This window comes from Bufo bufo, chromosome 3, assembly GCF_905171765.1.
Source record: "Bufo bufo chromosome 3, aBufBuf1.1, whole genome shotgun sequence".
NCBI classification, from domain to species: domain Eukaryota; kingdom Metazoa; phylum Chordata; class Amphibia; order Anura; family Bufonidae; genus Bufo; species Bufo bufo.
This window is the reverse complement of record NC_053391.1, coordinates 645,935,433-645,956,696: the sequence shown is the minus strand read 5'-3', so window position 1 is coordinate 645,956,696 and position 21,264 is coordinate 645,935,433. Positions and strand designations below refer to the sequence as shown.

The 21,264-nt window shown below is 43.3% G+C and overlaps 1 protein-coding gene across 1 annotated transcript in view; it reads left to right on the top strand.

The window, feature by feature from the left end:
* Positions 1 to 21,264, top strand: part of RNF17 (ring finger protein 17) — a 261,161-nt gene that overhangs the window by 47,045 nt on the left and 192,852 nt on the right. The window contains exons 7-9 of the mRNA XM_040426246.1: positions 1,440 to 1,502; positions 8,538 to 8,618; positions 8,735 to 8,893. Of these exons, the coding sequence (XP_040282180.1) occupies positions 1,440 to 1,502; positions 8,538 to 8,618; positions 8,735 to 8,893 (303 nt within the window). The remainder of the gene's footprint in view (positions 1 to 1,439; positions 1,503 to 8,537; positions 8,619 to 8,734; positions 8,894 to 21,264) is intronic.

Genomic DNA, 21,264 nt, shown 5'->3' with positions numbered 1-21,264 from the left:
TGGGGGACACAGCTCCCACCCATTCTGCCTGTTGCAGGAGGGGTCTTCAATTCAGTTTCTGTTTATGGTTGGAACTTATGGCTTGGTCCGATGGTTTCCATAATTTTTTCTTGCTCCTTCTCCTACTGCTTGTGCAACGCCTGAGTTCCTCCTGGTGGAGTCGGGGGGTATAGCCCGAGGAGGAGGAGCTCTTTTGTATTTGCATAGTGTCCCTCCTACTAATACCTCTAAGCTATACCCATGGTCTGTGTCCCCCAATGGAAAAGACGAGAAAAAGATTTTACAGGTGAGTTTCACAAAAAATCTTTTTTTTTTTTTTTTAGGGTGGGCTGATTTATTGTGAAAGTCTACATTTTGCCAAACTTTGGAGGGAGTCGGGCTCTTTAGTCGTGATTTATGCAGTAGAGGTTTGCCTACTGCTGCTAGCTTGCGATTAAGAACTGAAAGGCTGTATTCCCAGAAGAAATGCCAAATTTTAACAACTTTCCTTTAAGGCTACTTTCACACTTGCGGCAGAGAGATCCGGCAAGCAGTTCCGTCGCCGGATCTGCCTGCCGGATCAGGCAAAATGTATGCTAACTGATGGCATTAGTAAGACTGATCAGGATCCTGATCAGTCTTAAAAATGCCTGATCAGTCGAAAAAATGCATTGAAATGCCGGATCTGTCTTTCCGGTGTCATCCGGCAAAAACGGATCCGGCATTTATTTTTTCACCTTTTTTTCAGTCTGCGCATGCGCATACCGGAAGGACGGATCCGGCATTCCGGTATTCTGAATGCCGGATCCGGCACTAATACATTCCTATGGGAAAAAATGCCTGATCCGGCATTCAGGCAAGTCTTCAGTTTTTTTAGCATGCTACGGTTTTCTCTTTTGCCTGATCAGTCAAAACGACTGAACTGAAGACATCCTGATGCAAACTGAACGGATTACTCTCCATTCAGAATGCATGGGGACATACCTGATCAGTTCTTTTCCGGTATAGAGCCCCTGTGACGGAACTCTCTTCAGTAAGTGGCATTTATCATGTAGAGAAAGTTAATACAAGGCACTTACTAATGTATTGTGATTGTCCATATTGCCTCTTTTGCTGGCTGGATTCATTTTTCCATTACATTATACACGACTCGTTTTCATGGTTACGACCAACCTGCAATCCATCAGCAGTGGCTGTACTCTGGTGGCCTGAATGTGGGAGTGTGCATAAGCATTAATATCTGCGCTATAGCAGTGGCTGTAACATCTGGAAATGAGCAGTGTATAATGTGTTGGAAAAATGAATCAAGCCAGCAAAGGAGGCAATATGGACAATCACAATACATTAGTAAGTGCCTTGTATTAACTTTCTCTACATGATAAATGCCATTATAAAGTGAGACAACCCCTTTTAATTGCTTTTCTAAATTTGTATATCTACTGTTGTTCATATCATTTCAGGTTTGCCTGAGGCTCAAAATAATACTCCTATTGACTGTACTAATGGAAAACCTTTGAAGAAAGGTAAGATCTTAAGATGAATAATCCATGCCAGTTGGATATACTGTATATTTAATATGAAATTGAATGAGGAGGACTTGCTAACAGAAAATTCCTCCGACAGATGTCACTGTATATGCATGCAGTGCTATCCATCGTCCATAGGCTCCCATGTTAAATTGAGTTACACGAGCCCAACAAGGGTAGAAGGGAGGGACCCCCTTTCTGCCTCTGTCGGTTGCACTCCCAGAGGTGTTTTTCAACAGCTTTCTTCTCTTTGCCGTTGAAAACAAATGCATACTCAGCAAATCCCAGCATACATGCATGTGGAGGATTAGCTGTCAACTGAACGAACATTCAGCCAACAGCTGTTTCCCCCTTAGTTCTTGTTGATGGTAGAGAGGATCCGTCAGCTCTCCGGACACTTCTGTTTTAATAAATTTTTGTGTTTCCCATAATTATTTTGAAGGATATTTTCTCAGAACCTTGCTTTGTGGTATTCCTTATTATGTTGTTCATCCTGGAAATGTACTGTATGCCTACATTGATAACTCAGCGTTACAAACAATGGTTTTAGCCGACCGATGACAGAGCATTATTGTCTGAAAATAAGTCGGTCAAAAGATCTTCTTAGAAAGCTTTTTCGTCGATTGTCCGGTATTATTGAGCATGTAGGGGCGGTTTGAACAGTAACGGCTAATATGGACTAAAATGTGTATGGCCGTGTCTGCGAAATGAACGTTCACCAGATGTTTGTTTGTTCAGCCATCAACCAACTTCTGTCTGTGTATGGCCACTTTAAGAGCAACCTAAGGCTGAGTTCAGACTTGAGATATTTGATCAGTTATTTCCATCAGTTATTGTGAGCTAAAACCAGTAGTGACGTGGCAATAAGGTATAATGGAAAGATTTTCTCCTGTTCTGTGTTTTTGACCCACACCTGATTTTGGCTCATAACTGACAAAACACTGAAGTGCGAACTTAGCCTTAGGGTCCATTCACACATCCGTGTGTGTTTTGCGAATCTGCAAAACACGGACAGCGGCAATGTGCGTTCCGCATTTTGTGGACCGCACATTGACGGCACTAATAGAATATGCCTATTCTTGTCGCAATTGCGGACAAGAATAGAACATGTTCTATTTTTTTTGGGAACGGAATTGCGGACCCGGAAGTGCGGATCCGCCATTCTGAATCCGGGCAGCAAAATGCGGAACGAAATTGCGGACGTGTGAATGGACCCTAAGAGGTTCATTGTTCCATGTCTGCTCAACCACAGTCCCCTCAGAATACAATCGCATCAGAGTGACAATCGTGACCCTGTTCATCACATGGGGCCGTGAGTTGCCATAGTTTGACTCCGATCTCGAACCAAAGTCGCCTCTATGGTTAGATAATATGGTTATCTGTGAGACTTTACATATTCAGGACGCCATGCCTTCCACCAGCCGCAAGGATTCTTCACTCACAGGACCAGACATGGTCTTCCCCATGAACAGTTTCCTTTCTAAGGAATGGGAGTGACCATTTAGGCATTTTGATGCTTCTAAGCACCTAGGACCTTTGTATCCCATCCAAGAAGGAAGGTCGACCCACCTGCATCTTCACTCGCCAGTAACACTACTGTTTCCACGGCAAATGGCTCTTCGTTCTGTAGCCCTTCAGGGGTGTATTGGGAAATGGAAAAATAAAAAAATAAGTGGCCCCATTTTGTAGGCAGGTCCAAATTAGCAGAAGACAGGGCAACATGAGTAGGGGGTTTGCATCAGCCTACCAAGAAATTTCCCTGTAGGGTCTATGACTAATCTGTCACTGGGCCCCTTCGACCATAGTCTGAAAGCATTTGCAAAATATGCTATTTTAGGCTGGCAGTTTAGGCCAGTTTTTACCTTTTGCTTGTTTTAGGAAGAAAATCAAGTTCTTCATCTCCACAAAGTCATCTGATCCAGAATCCTCTAGGAAGACCCTGATGTTTTGGATCTGCAAATTTTGCAGACTCCTGCTTGTTCTAACCAAAACAAGTACTTCCAGTGCTTTCTGTGTTTCTTTAACATGTCTCAAAAAATAGAAGGGACAGCAGGCGTGAAGGTGTCTTCCTTCAAGCCCTTTTCTTCCTGGCACCCACTCTCCCTGGCTTTTAAGAATGGATCCAGTATAATTCTAATCCTAATTCTTAGTTCATACCACCTGAGCCCTCAAAATTGTTTCCTCCTAGATCGCGTTTATTTTCAGGCAGTCAAATCTGTTTGTGGCCACCAAGAACTACACTGTGGTCACCCAATTCTTGACTTCAGTCTCCTCAACTGGTTTGTCAGAGTTCAACAGATCAGGATAGAATCTCTTTATTCAGTCATTACCTCAGTGAAATTCCATGTGTTTGTCTCTTCTTTGAACTTCAAGAATGCATCCCACATCCCAGTTGCACCCTCTCCCAAGTGCCTTATCAACTGAGGGGTCCGTGCTCAACTTTATCAATTTGCAGCTCTTCGGCCTAGCTACAGCCCCTAGTGCAGGCATGGCCAACCTGAGGCTCTCCAGCTGTTGCAAAACTACAACTCCCAGCATGCCCAGACTGCCTTCAGTTATCAGCCTACAGCAAAGCATGGTGGGAGTTGTAGTTTTACAACAGCTGGAGAGCCACAGGTTGGCCAGCCCTGCCCTAGTGTTTTCACAAAGGTTCTCTCTCCACACTCATGTCATTTCTTCGATCCAGGAAGATCTCTCATCTTTTACCTAAATTGTATGCAAGTGAAGGCCCCTTCCTTTTTCCAGAATCTGGACACTGACTTGCTATGGATGGATGATCAACTTCTAGAAATCCTGCTCTCCCCATCCAGATGGAGTTCATTATGGTATCAACCCAGATCCTTCTTCCTCAGGACAAGTGCTTGTTGCTCCAGTGGAACATCTTTTTCAGGAAATTCCCTTTTGAGTCTGCTTGAGGGTCCTAAGCTTTATGGTCTCCTCCCCGAAGTCCTTTCCTTATGGCCAGTTCACACTCGTACCTTTTAATTCTGGCTCGTTGAGATCTTTTTTTGAAGTTTCTGGACTGCCTCATCCTTCTTCCTCTGAAGTTTTTCCAAGGCTCTCAAGTGATGGCTTTCCGTCATTAAAAATCATTGCTCTCACTCCACTGGACAGTCATCACAACCTACACGTGTCTTCACAGCTGGGGTGGTGTCTTCCAGTCCCAGACAGTTCAGGAAATGTGGTTATCTGAGGAGACCTGTTATTCAATTAATCTTGGAAATCAATGGATAGAAAATGTGAATGCAGCAAAGTGCCATCCAGTTGCCAGTAAATAATCGCAACAAGGCCTCATGCATAAAGCCATGTTGTACAGTGCTGTAATACAGAACCATGAGGACCTGTTATACTCCATCTGCCATGGGATCTTAATCTGGTTCTGGACACTTTGCAGATGGCTCCCTTTGAGCCTTTCAGGCTCAGTTGTCTTCTGCTTAGTCATCTGGAAAGTGCCCTATTTTGGAATTCACCTCCATCAAGTGATATGATTATGCAGGTGCAACCTAGCACTCTCGACCAAGTGCATAAGAAAAGGGAGGGGATGGCAGAGGAAGCAGGCAGAGCAAGGGTTCACAGAGTGTATTGGACCCACCCTCAGTGCACTTAACTGCTCATTTGCATAAGAATTTCAACTTTTTCTCCAGAATGCAACAGTGGATCACTAAGTAAAATATATCATTGCATTTAACTGAGTTAGCCCCACAAGGCATTGTGCCTGGTTTACCAGTATATTTCCCGAAGACAGTCCCTTTTTAATAAACAATGTGTAAGGCTATGTTCACATTATGTTTTGTCATGTCTAATGTATACACATGGCATACATGTTAAATAGATGCCATACAGTCACTATATGGTTCTATTTAAAACAATAAAAAAATCCATTTAAAGTTTTTGTCAGTACTTTTTTTTTTAACCAACATCTGTTAACTGTGGATTAAAAATTTTATGTGAAGACAGGCTTAGTCTACTTTCACACTCACGTTTTGGCTTTCAGTTTGTGAGATCCGTTCAGGGCTCTCACAAGCGATCCGAAACGGATCAGTTTGCATTCTAATGCATTCTGAATGGAAAAGGATCCGCTCAGAATGCATCAGTTCAGTCTCCATTCAGCTTTTGAGACGGACATTAAAACGCTGCTTAAACCTCTACAATAGGATGGATGGGATTGCAAAATACTGGCATCAGCCTGCAGTCCCACTTTTACTGGGAGCAGTGGGGGATTAAGTGGTCTGTATATGTCTTATATAGGAGGTATATTGTTTTATCACTTTTGAAATAAGTCGAATAACTCTTCTTGGTTTTATAGCCTTAAAGGGGTTGTATGGAGTACAGATATTGATGACCTGTTGTCAGAATAGGTAATCATTATAATATTGGTAGTGGTTCAACACTCAGCACCCCCTACTGTTCAGCTGTGGCACTGTCAGCTATACAGTGTATGGGGTGGAAGCAGAAGGCTCGGCATACTGTGTATTTTTCAGCGTAGGGTACTGCCGCTCAGAATGGGAGCTGGGCTGCAGTTCAGACATGGTCACTACACAGTGTAAGAAGCTGTCTCCTTCCAGCACTTTACACTAAAAAGTCTCTCGTGCTGCAGCTGCCTGAAATTGCTGATAAGCGAGGATACTGGGTGTCATGGCCCCACCGGGCAGCATGGTAGCTAAGTGGTTAGAACTGGTACCTTGCAGCCCTGGGATTCTAGGTTTGAATCCAACCAGTGACAACATCTGCATGGAGTTTGCATGCTCTCTTTGTGACTGTGTGGGTTTTCTCCAGGTACTTCTGCACACTCTCCAAAGATATACTGATAGGAAATTTAGATTGTTTTACTGTGGATTGTTAGGGACGGCAATAAATAGGCTTAAACAGGTTGTCTCATCTCAACCATTGGTGACCTATCGCTAAGATATTCCACCAGTTTCAGCGTCCGATCTTAGAGAAGCTCCTCACTTACCCTGCCAACCAGTGCCCAAGATGGTATCCACAAGAGCTAAGGGTAAGGTAATGTTCTCACAGAGGTCTTGTTTGGAGCTTACTTTGTTACATGTAAAGCTCCTTTATACCCCCAGTAGTATCCCCTCCTAAGAATCTTCCAGTGTGCATTATGCATATACAGTGAACTCGGCTCTTAGTTATGCAGCATTGTGCTCATCTGTAGAAGCCACAGAATAAGGCTACTTTCACACTTGCATTCACGGTTCCGCTTGTGAGTTCCGTTTGAAGGCTCTCACAAGCGGCCCCGAACGGATCCGTACTGCCCCAATGCATTCTTAGTGGATGAGGATCCGCTCAGAATGCATCAGTTTGGCACCGTTTGGCCTCCGATCCGCTCAGCAGGCGGACACCCGAACGCAGCTTGCAGCGTTTTCGTGTCCGCCTGGCCGTGCAGAGCCAAACGGATCCGTCCAGACTTACAATGCAAGTCAATGGGGACGGATCTGTTTGACGTTGACACAATATGGTACAATTTCAAACGGATCCGTCCCCCATTGACTTTCATTGTAAAGTCAGGAGTCCCTATTAATATACCATCGGATCTGAGTTTTCTCCAATCCGATGGTATATTTTAACTTGAAGCGTCCCCATCACCATGGGAACGCCTCTGTTAGAGTATACCATCGGATTTGAGTTAGATCGTGAAACTCAGATCCGACAGTATATTCTAACACAGGGGCATTCCCATGGTGATGGGGACGCTTTAAGTTAGAATATACTAAAAGAACTGTGTACATGACTGCCCCCGTTTTTAACTCATTGGTGGCCAGTGCGGCCTCACCTGCCCCCCCCCCCCCCAGTTAAAATCACGTTCCGAATCCCCCATCATTGGTGGCCAGTGCGGCCTTACATCCCCCCCCCCCCCCTAGTTAAAAATCACGTTCCGAATCCCCCATCATTGGTGGCCAGTGCGGCCTCACATCGCGCCCCCCCCCCCCTAGTTAAAATCACGTTCCCCCATAATTGGTGGCAGTGGAGAGTACCGATCGGAGTCCCAGTTTAATCGCTGGGGCTCCGATCGGTAACCATGGCAACCAGGACGCTACTGCAGTCCTGGTTGCCATGGTTACTTAGCAATTTTTAGAAGCATTATACTTACCTGCGAGCTGCGATGTCTGTGACCGGCCGGACGCTCCTCCTACTGGTAAGTGAAAGGTCTGTGCGGCGCATTGCCTATAGCACAGACCTGTCACTTACCAGTAGGAGGAGCGCCCGGCTGGTCAGACATCGCAGGTAAGTATAATGCTTCTAAAATTGCTAAGTAACCATGGCAACCAGGACTGCAGTAGCATCCTGGTTGCCATGGTTACCGATCGGAGCCCCAGCGATTAAACTGGGACTCCGATCGGAACTCTCCACTGCTGCCAATGATGGGGGAACGTGATTTTAACTGGGGTGGGGGAGATGTGAGGCCGAACTGGCCACCAATGATGGGGGATTCGGAACGTGATTTTAACTGGGAGGGGAGGCCACACTGGCCACCAATGATAGGGGATTCGGAACGTGATTTTAACTGAGGGGGGGGGGGGGGAGAGGTGAGGCCGCACTGGCCACCAATGAGTTAAAAAGGGGGGGGGGGGGCTGCTGCAGCAGGGGGCAGTCATGTACACAGTTCTTTTAGTATATTCTAACTTGAAGTGTCCCCAACACCATGGGAACGCCTCTGTGTTAGAATATACTGTCGGATCTGAGTTTTCGGATCCGTTCTGAATGGATGCAAGCGTTTGCATTATAGAAGCGGATCCGCTCCGAACGCAACTGTGAAAGTAGCCTTAATAGGGTTTTGTATCTGTTCACTTCCTTCTGAAGTAATAAAGAGAGAGAACCACTAAAATGAACCGTAAAGCACAAAAGGGCTGTGGAACGTCAGTGTTGTATAAGTAAAATAAATCCTGAGGATAGGTCATCCATATCGTAGCCCTTCTTGAGGTATTAAATGTGTACTGAATACTGTTCTGATGAAAGTTTGAATATTGTATGTAATTTATGCATTTCCATTGTATGCTCATTGATTTTATTTTTAAATTGTATTTACAGAATTCAGTAATTGTAAGCCAAAGAGAGTCAAGAAGAGCCAAAAGATGACGGGCACCTGTGCTCCATTTTCTAAAAAGAAAAGTCAGTCCCTTTAATTAAGAGTTTCCCTTTCTTCCTATCTGTAATTTTGTTTGTCATCCGGTATGCATGCTTTTAATATTAGAATAACTTTTTATTTTAATTTTATTTTTTTGCAGTCACACAGGAACAAGTATACCTAACTCACGTGATAAATCCCTCCAACATTTACGTCCACCGTTATTCCCACAAAATGCAGCTCATCATGCTTGAGCGAATGCTAGATTTTTTAAGTCGGACGGGCAGCCACTGTGATCCTGCTGACGTCTTGGAGCTAGGTATTTATATATCTTCTGACTTGTATAAGTTAAGCATGCAGCGTTCCTTCTTGTTACTTTCTGTAAAATCCTTTTCTGTTTATTGAGGTGCACAAGTCAAACATGGGTATAGCTGTTGCCAGTAGGAGGCAGGCACTAAATACAAAAGTGTTCACTCCTCCCCCCAGCTATACCCTTCCCACAGAGACTAAGTTAAATCAGTACATGCTAAAGCAGTAGGAGAATTAAACCAAGAGAGAGTCATGAAAATCTAATAAAAAGGCCAGTGAACCTGGAAAAGACATCAGCAACTGGGTGGGAGCTGTGTCCACTAATAAATGGAGGATAAAGGGATTTTCACAGTAAGTCACAAATATCCATTTTTGTCAACCATGTCTTTAGGGGACACAGGCTGACCATGGGACATTTTAGAGTCGTCCCAATGGTGGGTAGACAGAACCAGGCTGCAGCACCTTGCAACCCACATCTGTGTCAGCAGATGCAATGGTATGCACCCAATAAAGTTTTGTGAGGCTGGGTCTAGCCCCAGCCTAAAGATGCGGAGAGAGGCCCAGGTAGAGGACTTGCACAGCAAGAGCGGAGGTTAGAGGGGGGGGGGGGGTCCTTGAGACACGCTCCCCTTCTGCAGTGGAGTGTGGGTGGGGCAGTATCCTATAGCTGATGCTTACACATCCACAGAGAAGGGGCCCCCCATCTACAGTGGGATCACCTCCTGGAATTTAGTCCCTTGGAAGAGAAAGAAGCTACACTAGGGAGGGGGAGTGGCGAGTCTGAAACGGGACGGTTTGTGTAGACAGTGGAAAATGGTAAAACTCTGTTAGTTTATTTAAAGGGGTTATTCCATGGCTAATGTGAAAATAGGACATCATATAGGGCATGGCAACCTCTTTCTATCAAAACTAGAACCAGCCCTGTACCTCACATGGATCCAGAGATCTCCTCATTCATTGCTCTGCTAGATATATATCAAACTGACAGCTCAAGGGCAGTGTATTTTCTGTTGCAGTTAAGGGGATGTGTCTCAGCTCTCCCTATCACAGCTCAGGAGGCTGCTGAAGGATGAAACTGAGCATGTGTGACCATCTCAGTGAGCAGGAAAGAGAAATAATAAGAAAAAAAACAGCAGGTGGCGCTATACAGATACATTTTATTGAATAACTCAGTGGCTATGCCAAATTTTTAGTTACATGCAATTGCAAAAGTATTCAGATACAGGTGCTGGTTTGAAAACTGTTGCATATTTATTTTTCATGTGACAACCCCTTTAAGTAAAGATTTGAAGTGTATCAAAGGAAGTATCTGAATAAAAATGGATATGTTTAACAGATGGAACTGTATTGTCTTACATTTCCATCCGTCTAATATAGAAAAAGTATATATTTCCATTTCACCACCATGACGGCACACATGAGAGAGAGATTGACCCCTGACCTTTGTAGGGGCAGGAACAGAGGTTAAATTGACCCCTCCCACCACCATACACCAGTGTGTTCCTGCCCCTACAGTGGCCACGACGGAGAAAGTCCTCTCTGCCAGTCAGGGAGGTGAAACGTATTATGTACCACTTTTTTTTATTTTCATAGTACCTGGGAGCTACATCGGTAGCTCGGCGCTTCCCTTGCAGAGATCTCGTTCCGGGTACGTCCCCTGCTCTCCGGAGGCGCACGCCAAAGCTGACAGGGAGACTGCAGGGTCACGCTCCCTGTTAATCAGGAGCCTTCCCTGCGGCTGCCACCGGCCTCCTATCTCCTAGTGAGATCAGCTGGCCGAGACGTCGCACGTATGCGGGCGTCTGACGTCACTTCCAGGTCAAGGAGTATACCCGGAAGTGACTTTCTCAGGCGGAGAATTTAAAAAAGCTCCATACCTTGCCGACGGTCACAACATGTCGGACCAGGAGCTACAGCAGCCAAAAGAGCATGACGCTCCAACACTACAAACCGTGAGTGTACACTTTTTTGTGTAGTGGCAGCAGACCTACCAATGAAAGGGTCCATAGTGGGGATTATAGGAGGTAGTTTGGAATAACTAGTATGGAATGCCTCCCCTTGGGCTAGTACCCCATATTTCAATGTATACTGCACTTTTTGTTGATATACTATACATTGAATCCTGCATTAACCTCCTTGGCGGTATTCCCAAGCGTGACTCGGGATTAATTTTCGCTGCCAGGAGCGGTAACCCCGAGTCACGCTGGGGGTAACATTGCAGAGTCACCTTACCTCCTGCCCGCGATGTCCTCCGCTGTGATCGCCGGCGAGAGCGCATTTGACTTCCTGGTTCCGTTCCCTGTGAGCAGCAGCTGTGCATGGGAGCGGAACTGGGCGGGAAATTCAAATGAATATAAACACAAAAAGTGACACACATAAAATTAGGTTATACAGTGTAATCTGAGAGGATTACACTGTATAACCTCAGATCTGACTGAACAGTGCCCCTTGCCTGCCATTTTACAGTCATTTGTGCCCATAAAATACATTTATAACATGGCATCAAAAAAGCGCAACTTTATTACAAAAGTGCTTTTGGACCAGTTGAGTGACAGCGACAGTGACACGGAGGTGCTTGCAGAACTGAGCGATAGTGAGTTGTGGGGAGATATGTCGTGTGACACTGATCTGGCAAGTGACAACGGCGATGATCCTGCACCTGACCTCAGCCATGTGCGCACTTGGTGCCCTATTGACTGTGATACGGACCAGGTAGCGCCCCCCCCCAAGATTCCTGTTCACTGGATCACCTGGGATGAAGGTAGATGTTGAACGTGACAACCCTCTGGCATTCGTGCAATTATTCCTCACTGAGGAGGTAATTCAAAAAATTGTCACAGAGACAAATCGCTACCAAGAGCAGGAATCCGCTACGCTGCATGCCACCTTTTCCAGAAGCAGAAAGTGGGAACCGGAGACCAAAGAGGACATGTGGCAGTTTCTGGGACTCATCATTCTTCAGGGGTGATGGGGAAACCGCTCCAAAAATGGTACTGGACCACCAATAAGTTACTGGCCACTCCATTTTTTTTTGGCACCGTAATGTCAGAATACGGGTTTTCCCTCATCATGAAGTATTTCCACTTCACGAACAATGAGGAATTTGATGAGGCCACGCATCCTGCGCCCAAACTAAAAAAAAATCTGGGAGGTATGGCAAATTATTGTGACCAATTTCCAGCGGACCTACTTGCCAGAAAGGGACGTCAGCGTAGATGAAAGTTTGATGGCCTACAAGGGACGCCTAACCTTGATATAGTACATTGCATCCAAAAGAGCGCGGTTTGGCATCAAATCCTACATGCTCTGCGAGTCATCCACTGGGTACATCTGGAATTCGGTCATTTACACCGGTAAAGGCACGAAGTTCAACCCCAGGTACAGCGGCTATGGGATGGCCACATCTGTCCTCACACTGCTGGAGCCATTGCTGAACCAGGGATATTGTGTGACCATGGACAATTTCTACACGTCTCCAGAACTGTATGAGGTTTTGCTACAAAACAAGACTGATGCATATGGTACCGTTAGGCCTAACCGACGTGACATGCCATCTATGTTTGCCAAGACAAAACTCAAAACCGGAGAAATGGTTGCCTGGCAGAAGGGTAAGATGATGGCGAGACAAGGACATGTGTCTCATGAGTACTGTGCACAATACTTCTACTGCCATGGTCCACACAAAAGGTGGGAAAGATGTGCTGAAGCCGTAAGTCGTGATAGACTCTAATACCATGGGAGGTGTCGATAGAGCCGATCCGGCAATGACCTTTTATCCGGCTATGCGCAAACTGCAAAAAAAATATAAGAAGATCTTCAGGCATCTTCTGGAACAGTGCCTTTTGGAATGCATATATCCTGCACAGAGCAAAGAGTGACAAGCCTCTTTGTTCATTCTGAGTTTATATGGAAGGTGGTTGAGCGGATTTTTGTCAACCACCAGGCGCCATCAGTAGCTGTGAACAGACCTGGACGTCGTGCTGTTGACGTTGTCAACCCAGAATGCCTGACGGTTCGTCACTTTATCGACTACATCCCGCCAACCGCAAAAAAGGCAGCACCTACCAGGATGTGCGTGGTTTGCTGCTCAAAGAGAGATGGCAATGGAAAGAAAGTCCAAAAAGAAACCAGGTTCCATTGTCCTGATTGTGACGTCGGACTTTGTGCAGTCCCATGTTTCAAAATTTATCACACTCAGGATGTTTATTGAATTTTCTGTGTTTGACAAATTTCATTATTTTTATTACATTATTAAATAAAATTATATTATTTATTAGATTATAATTCATGATTTTGTGTTTGAAACTTTATCACATTTGGGATGTCTACTAAAGTCTTGTTTGGTCAGGTTTAAGTAATTACTAAGAATTGCAAGCCTACAATACATAACATAACACAACACCAAATTTCATGTAAAAAATTGTATCACTTTTGGTACAAAATTCCTGACATAATCATACCGCCAGGGAGGTTAATACAGCTGCTCTCTCATAGGTCTCTAAACAAACCTTGAAGAAACCCAGGAAGACTGAGATGCATCCAATGCTGTGCTAAACTTCCTGATAAATATGCTAAAAAGCTCTGTAAGGAGTGTATTACAAAAATTGTGAGCGATGAACAGCCGTCCATGATCCAAGAGGAAGTTAGATCTTCATTGGCATCCTTTCGCGAAGAAGCCCTTGCAGTACCTCCGCCAAAACGGCAAAAATTGATACACATCCTCCTCAGACTGAAGGGTTGGAGGACGAGGCTTCCTCCTCTAAAAGAGATGAAGACTAGCATCCTTTATCTAAAGGGGAAATAACATATGAATTAAAAAAATATATATTTCTCCACGACTGAGATGAATGATCTTTTAAAGGCGGTTAGAGATACTATGGGAGTAGAGGATGTCCAAAAACCTCACTCAGTTCAGGAGGTGATGTTTGGGGGGATTAAAAACTAAACGCTTTAGAGTGTTTCCCATGAATGAAAACATTAAAGAAATGATTATGGATGAGTGGCATTCCCTGAGAAAATATTAGGCATTTCTAAGGAATTCAAGAGCAGGTTATTATTTGACCCCACTGAATCTAAGATATTTGATGAAATACCTAGAATTGACATCCAGGTAGCAAAAGTAAATAAAAATAAAAACTCGCTACCTTTTGAGGACTCTTCCCAATTAAAAGATACCATGGAAAGGAGGGCGGATAGTCTCATGAGGAAGTCTTGGGAAGCAGCAATGTATTGCCTTAAGACGAATATCACCGCAACCTCAGTGGCTAGGTCGATGTATCTCTGTTTGAATGAACTAGAGAGAAATCTAATTAATAAAACATCGCAAGAACAGATATTAGATTCAATTCCATTATTGAAATCAGCTACAGGCTTCCTAACTGATGCCTCGGCAGAAACTATCAGTTTTTCAGCTAAAGATGTGGCTTTATCCAATGCCGCCAGAAGAGCTCTTTGGATGAAATCCTGGTGGAGGGAGATATACCATCCAAAATGAAGTTATGCTCGATAGCTTTTTTTTGGGGAGTATTGTCGGGTATATAAAGCAAATGCTTTATATAAAGGGGAAAAAAAAATTTGCGGATCAAAAGAAAAATTATGCAAACGATATTGATCCGTGAGATGGACATAATCATCTCAAGACGAGTTCGATCAAGAACCTGATTATTTTGTGCAATCAGTAAAACAGGGTACAAGCGTCTATGCAAAAATATAAATGGTTTATTATACAATAGTTTAATATACAATCAGAAATTAATCAACATAAATTTCAATAATATACAATGATATGCAGTACCCAGAATTCACCACTATATGATGCCAACAAAACAATACTCAACCAACACAAGAATATTATGCAATATAGCTTTAAATTTGTGAGAGATATACAATCAATGGATTATGCGGAAAACTCAATCAAGAAGATGACAGATACGAGCCCTTGCTTCGCCCAAAAAAAAATGATGACCAAACTCAGATAATCGTAGTATTGCAACAAAACTTATAAATTATTGGCTGGATATCAAACTAGGGAATATTAAGATTCCCAACAGAGAGTTTCTCCAATATTATCCCCTTTATTCAGTTATATGCATCGTAACTGAAACAAGAGAGAATACTGATGTGGCAACTAACGTTACACGTCCGCAAATGAGCGGGTATTTGACTAAGTATCAAGCCAATTAATTTAGATCAATACTACATAAAACAAAAATATACATTACCCAAGGGTCAAGTGATGTGCAGAGTCTTGGGGCAGCCAGCTCTCAAGAGTTTTTCCCGATAATCCAAATGATTCTCCAGAGATCTATAATCCAAATGTTTTTGTGTTGGTTTTTTTTTTTTTTTTTTTCTCTCCTTTTTTTTTTTTTTTTTTTCTTTTCTGGTAACTGGTTTCTTAACCCAAAACTTATCAGATGAACACGCCCTCCGAGTTTGGAACTTCCAATCATTGTTGGATGGGTGTGTGCATTGATAAGGAGCCTGACGTCATAATACTACCCAGAATGCACTTTTCGCTACTGATGTAGTATTAACTGCTTATATCTAGGTGGCACTGTTGTATAAGCAATAGGCATCATACCATTAAGGGTTAACTCATACATGCCTGATATTTTCACTACTACACCTCTGACGTCTAGAGGCCTTGTCTCAGGGCCGAGGGACAAACTTTGATACATGAATGTATACTTTGAGGAACATCTAGACAATTCTCACACTGTGGAATTCATGTTCAGATATAAAAAACAATGAAGCCTCAGAATCTGCAGGTGCGGTGTATCTTCTAACTTTCTAGATGTATAATATATTGTTACAATAACACTAGCTTTTGAACAGCACAGTAATCTTCTCATGGACTTACTTTGGCCTACATGAAAATCCATACAAAACAGTGAATATAAATCAACATTGCTCTTAAAGGCAATGAATACCCATTATAACTAAAATAAGTAGATATAACTGTTTACACTTATGAAAAAGCACAACAGTATGTATTTGGCCCCGTCCTGGACACGATCCTAGAAAAAGCTACAGACAAGAAAAAAGGTTTTCCTGAAGAAAAGCCGGCAAAATGGAAATTGCCCTTTCGGCCCCAGTTTAATCAAGGGAAATCCTTTTGGGGAAAAGGGAAAACGGGCTGCTGGAGCTATTCAAAAAGGGGGCGGGGTAGAGGATATCTTCTTAATCCCCAAAACAAATCCAGCAACAAACAATGACGCCAGGATAGGGGGAAGACTACCCGCAGTGGAAATCCATAACTTCAAATGGGCTTTAAACATAATAAAAGACTGTTACTCTATCCCAACAAGGTCAGGGCTATTACTCAAACCTGTTCCTAGTGTAAAAAAAAACAAAAAACTGGGGGTGCCTATCGAATGATAATAAACTTAAGGGACCTAAACAAGCATGTTACCTACAGGAAATTCAAGATGGAATCCCTGAGCTCCTCCATCTTTTTAATAAAAAGAAACGCCCTGATGTGTACGACCTAAAAGACGCGTACTACCACGTTCCGATCCGTACTGAGTCTCAAAAATACCTGAGGTTCGCCATAAAAGATCACATGGGGAACCTATGCCATTTTCAATTCGTCGCCCTTCCCTTCGGGATATCATCTGCCCACAGAAAAAATGTAGGCATTTCTAAGGAATTCAAGAGCAGGTTATTATTTGTCTTACATCGTCCCCTACTTAGATGACTTCCTAATCATATCAGACTCCAAACAACAGATAAAAATAGATCGAGACAGGTTTTGCGATCTTTTAAAAAATCTTGGATGGATAATAAACTTAAACAAGTCCTGCCTATCACTAAAAACATGGGTAAAATTTCTGGGAGTTCTTTTAGACTCCACAAAACAAACTTCCTTCCAGAAGTACAAAAAACTGTCAAGTTTTTAAAAAAGGAGGTTTTATTCCATCAGGGAGACAATGAGTCGCTTAGGGCAGATGACAGCCTGTATTGTTGCAGTTCCATGGTGTCAGGCCCACTACAGAACCCTCCAGGCTTGGCTTCTGAAGAAGTGGGACAAGCACCAGTCATCACTAGACCAAAGGATTCGGATCCCAGGACACGTACAAAGCTCCACACTCTGGTGGTTGGATTCCAAAAATCTAAGGAAGGGCGTAGAATGGCAGAAAACACCAGCAATAATTATCCACAGCGACGCAAGCGGCACGGATAGGGAGCAAAGGTCAACACAAACCTCTATCAGGGAATCTGGTCTACGGAGATAGCAATGCGATCCTCAAACTATCGGGAACTCAGAGCAGTATGGGAGACCTTGAAGGCGGCCTCGGCAGAAATGGTAAACAACCACATAAAGATCTTCTCAGACAATGTAACAACAATATCCAACCTAAAACTTCAGGGGGGTACAAGAGCAGTAAGACTACTGAATCTATCCACAAAACTATTCTCCTGGGCAGAGGGAAAAGTAAAATCTGTCTCGGCCATTCACCTAAAAGGAAAACAGAACTTAATAGCAGATTTTCTGAGCAGGACCACGATAGATCAGGGAGAATTGTCCTTAAACAGCGAGATATTCAACCTGTTGGTAGAAAAGTGGGGTCTCCCATTGATAGACCTATTCGCATCCAAACTAAACGCAAAAGTCCCATTATTTTGCTCCCTGAACCCAAGGGACAATCCTTGGGCAATAGATGCGTTTTCCCAAAACTGGAATTGGGACCTCGCATATCCCTTTCCCCCATTCCAGCTAATACCCAGGGTTCTACAGAAAGCCATGCAAGAGTCGGCAAAACTAATCCTAATAACCCCGTTCTGGCCCACGAGAAGTTGGTTCTCCATACTAATGAAACGATCTCCACAGGAACCTTTAACTCTTCCACTCAGGAAGGATACCTTGGTCCAGGGCCCGATCTCACATCCACATCCGGAACTCTTCAAACGAACAGCATGGATCCTGAATCCGACATCCTAAGACGCAAAGGCCTTTCTGAGAAGGTAATATCTACTCTCAAGGCAAGTAGAAAAAAGTTACCGGTGCCATTTACCTCAAAATATGGAAAAAAATTCGGTATCTGGAGTGAAGAGGACACACCTAACCACTCAGAGCCCAATATTCAGAAGATCCTAGACTTTCTTCCAAAGGGTCTAGAACTGGGTCTCAGACATCTACCCTGAAGGTTCAGATTTCAGCCCTAAGTGCCTTCTTTGACATTGAACTGGGCAGTCATAGATGGATCAGGAGATTTATTAGATACGCATCTAGACTAAGACCTTCAATCAGACCCCGGATGCCTTCCTGGGACTTAAATACGGTTCTTAAAGGACTGACAGGGGCTCCATTTGAACCTTTAGAAGACATCTCTTTAAAGGACCTTTCACAGAAAACTGCTTTCCTGATAGCCATATTATCAGCTAAGAGGTTAAGCGAAATCCAGGCCCTTTCAATTCGTGAACCATACCTCACTATACAAGAAGACCGAATAACCCTCAAACTAGATCCAGTGTTTTTACCCAAGCTAGTAACAGATTTCCATAGAAACCAAGAAATAATATTACCTTCCTTCTGCACAAACCCCAAAAATCCTGGGGAGAAGCAATTCCACTGCCTAGATGTCAGAAGAACGGTCCTCAAATACCTGGAAAACGCCAAGGATTTACACCAAGTGGATAATTTACTTATCCAATTCCGAGGAAAAAATAAGGGCAAAGCAGTATCAAAAGCAACAATCGCTAGATGGATCAGACTGACTATTTCAGATTGTTACAATATTCATGGTATTAGTTGCCCCGTAGGAGTTAAAGCCCATTCTACCAGGTCAATTTCCTCATCATATGCTGAATGAGCAGGGGCTTCTCTGGAACAAATATGCAGAGCAGCCACTTTGTAAGACACCATAGATTCCTCAGATCTTTCTTTCGGGAGGAAAGTTTTACAAGCCATAGCCCCCCCTTAATGTTGGTAATCTGGTAGGTCTCATGTGTGCCGTCATGGTGGTGAAATGGAAAACCGGAATTAGACTTACCGGTAATTCAGTTTCCATGAATCCACCATGACTGCACAATTTCCCACCCAAAAAAAAATAAAAAATTTAAATATATGCTGGTATGAGGAAATACAAATAAATAAAATAAAATGCATGTTACACTTATAGTGGGTCTGGAACTCACTGGTGTATGGTGGTGAGAGGGGTCAATTTAACCTTTCTCTGTTCCCGCCCCTACAGAGGTCATGGGTCAATCTCTCTCTCCTGTGTGCCGTCATGGTGGATTCATGGAAACTGAATTACCGGTAAGTCTAATTCCGTTTTTTTATACATTTTTTATTTTTAATTTTTAAAAGTTCAAATAAAAGATATGCTGCGTTATTCAGTCCTGACAAAAAAAAGTACAACTACGTTAACAGCAACAGTCAAAAGTATGCACTTCTGAACTAGCTTTGTCCAACTTAGTCTATGGGTACTTCAAGCCATACATTTGTTTTTTCTTTTTACAAAAGTATCTTCTTGATGTACAGTAAAAATGAGATTTAAACAACCCGTTATTTTAAATAGCTTACAGTCACAACGTATAAAGTCATGCGGTGGTAAGCAAGTGGTTAAAGGAAATCTGTCATCATGACCCTAGACCAGTGATGGCTATCCTCTGGCACTCCAGCTATGGTGAAACGATGACTCTCTGCATGCTCCATCTATTTCTATGGCATTCTGAGAAAAGCCAAGTGAGTGTGCATCTTGGGGGTCATAGTTTTTACTACAGCTGGAGTGCCGGAGGTTAGCCATCACAGCCCTAGACTATTAGCTGCTATAATACGTCTGGTACTCCAGGTAAGGGGTCCATATGGTTTTTATTAGTGGTTTTCCATGCTGTGTGATGACACCACGGAAGCATGCTCCATTTTGTCTGTTATTATGGATTCCTCGTACATATTATAGTCTGGGTCCGTGAAAACCGTACACAAAACATGGTTCTGTTAGCCCAGTGGTTTTCCTGGGCTATTGGTAGGTGCTCTGGAAATTAATTTTCAGCCTATCAGTATCTGTGGAATATAGATGACGTATGAAGGGCAAAAAAAAAAACTGACTAAACGCTGATACTTAAAGGGAACCTGTCACCAGTTTTATGGTGTCCTAACTAAGGGCAACATAAATAAGTGACTGATTCTCTTAGCCAAATGCTGGCTCACTTTCTTTAATTGACCCAGTCAATCTGCCAACATCTTGTATTGAAAAGCTCCAGCTCATAATGATGAGTCCTGAATATTCATTAGCTCCTGACTCTCCCCGCCCACCTGCTGCTGATTGACAGTTATTTTCCATATGAATCAGCAGCAGGTGGGCAGGGGAGTGGCTATAGCTCTGAATTAAATAAACGCTGGACTCGCTGACATCATGCTGGACTCAAATCAGCTCATTAGCATGCGGCATCTTTGTGTGTAGATTATGAGGTAACCATCTGTCACACCAGTAAGTGAATACATCTAAGGTACTTTTTAGTAGTTAATGATTGTATATAATTAGTTAGATTATAATCAAATATCCACATGACAGGTTCCCTTTAAAGGGTTTGTCACCACAATTATTCCTATTAAACAGGCTGACATTATACATGTGCAAATATCAGCTGCATCGAACTGTGGTATTCTTTCTTAGGTATGTCCCCATTTTTGTGCAATTTCATGTTTTATTATATGCAAATTGGCCTCTAGGAGCAGAGGGGGGTGGGTGGCTTTGTTCCTTCTCCTAGAGGCTCCCTTCTCCCACCTCATGTCACGCCCTGCCATCCTTGATTGACAGGGCCAGACCGCGTTCACCTTCTCCTGCAGGCCCTGTGTGCTGGGGAAATCTTGCTCCTGTGCCATGCCGTTCAAAATTAGGCACAGTAAGGAAAGGGCGCTCGCTGGCTTTTTGCCTGCGCTGAATACGTCACATTGCTCCCGGCATCGCAGAGAAGGAGGAGAGTTCTCTGATGTTGCTGGATCCTCCTATGTGGTATGTTCCTAATTGGCCAGCGCTTTATTCCCATTTGATACCACCAGTAAAAAAAATAAAAATAAAAAGCTGTACTAATAATTATATTTATGAACACGATCACCAATGAATCAAATTTATTTGGCCACCAGATTATTTTATATAGATAGTGTGTGTATGTATATATTAATATATCGAATATATAAAGTTGAGTGTATGTATGTCCGCTAAAGGAATCCGCACCGTCGCATTTACAATCACGAAATTTGCCACACAGGTACATCAGGTGTCTGGGAAGGTTTTAGACCAGGTCTCAGCTCTCTAGGGCGTACCGTTCCTGAGAGATTACAAAAAAATACATTAGCCAATAGAAGCTTGACCCTAATCAGCCAAAAGAAGCTCACAGGCCGTTAGCCTCCGCATACAGTTTTACTCCAGGTTTCCA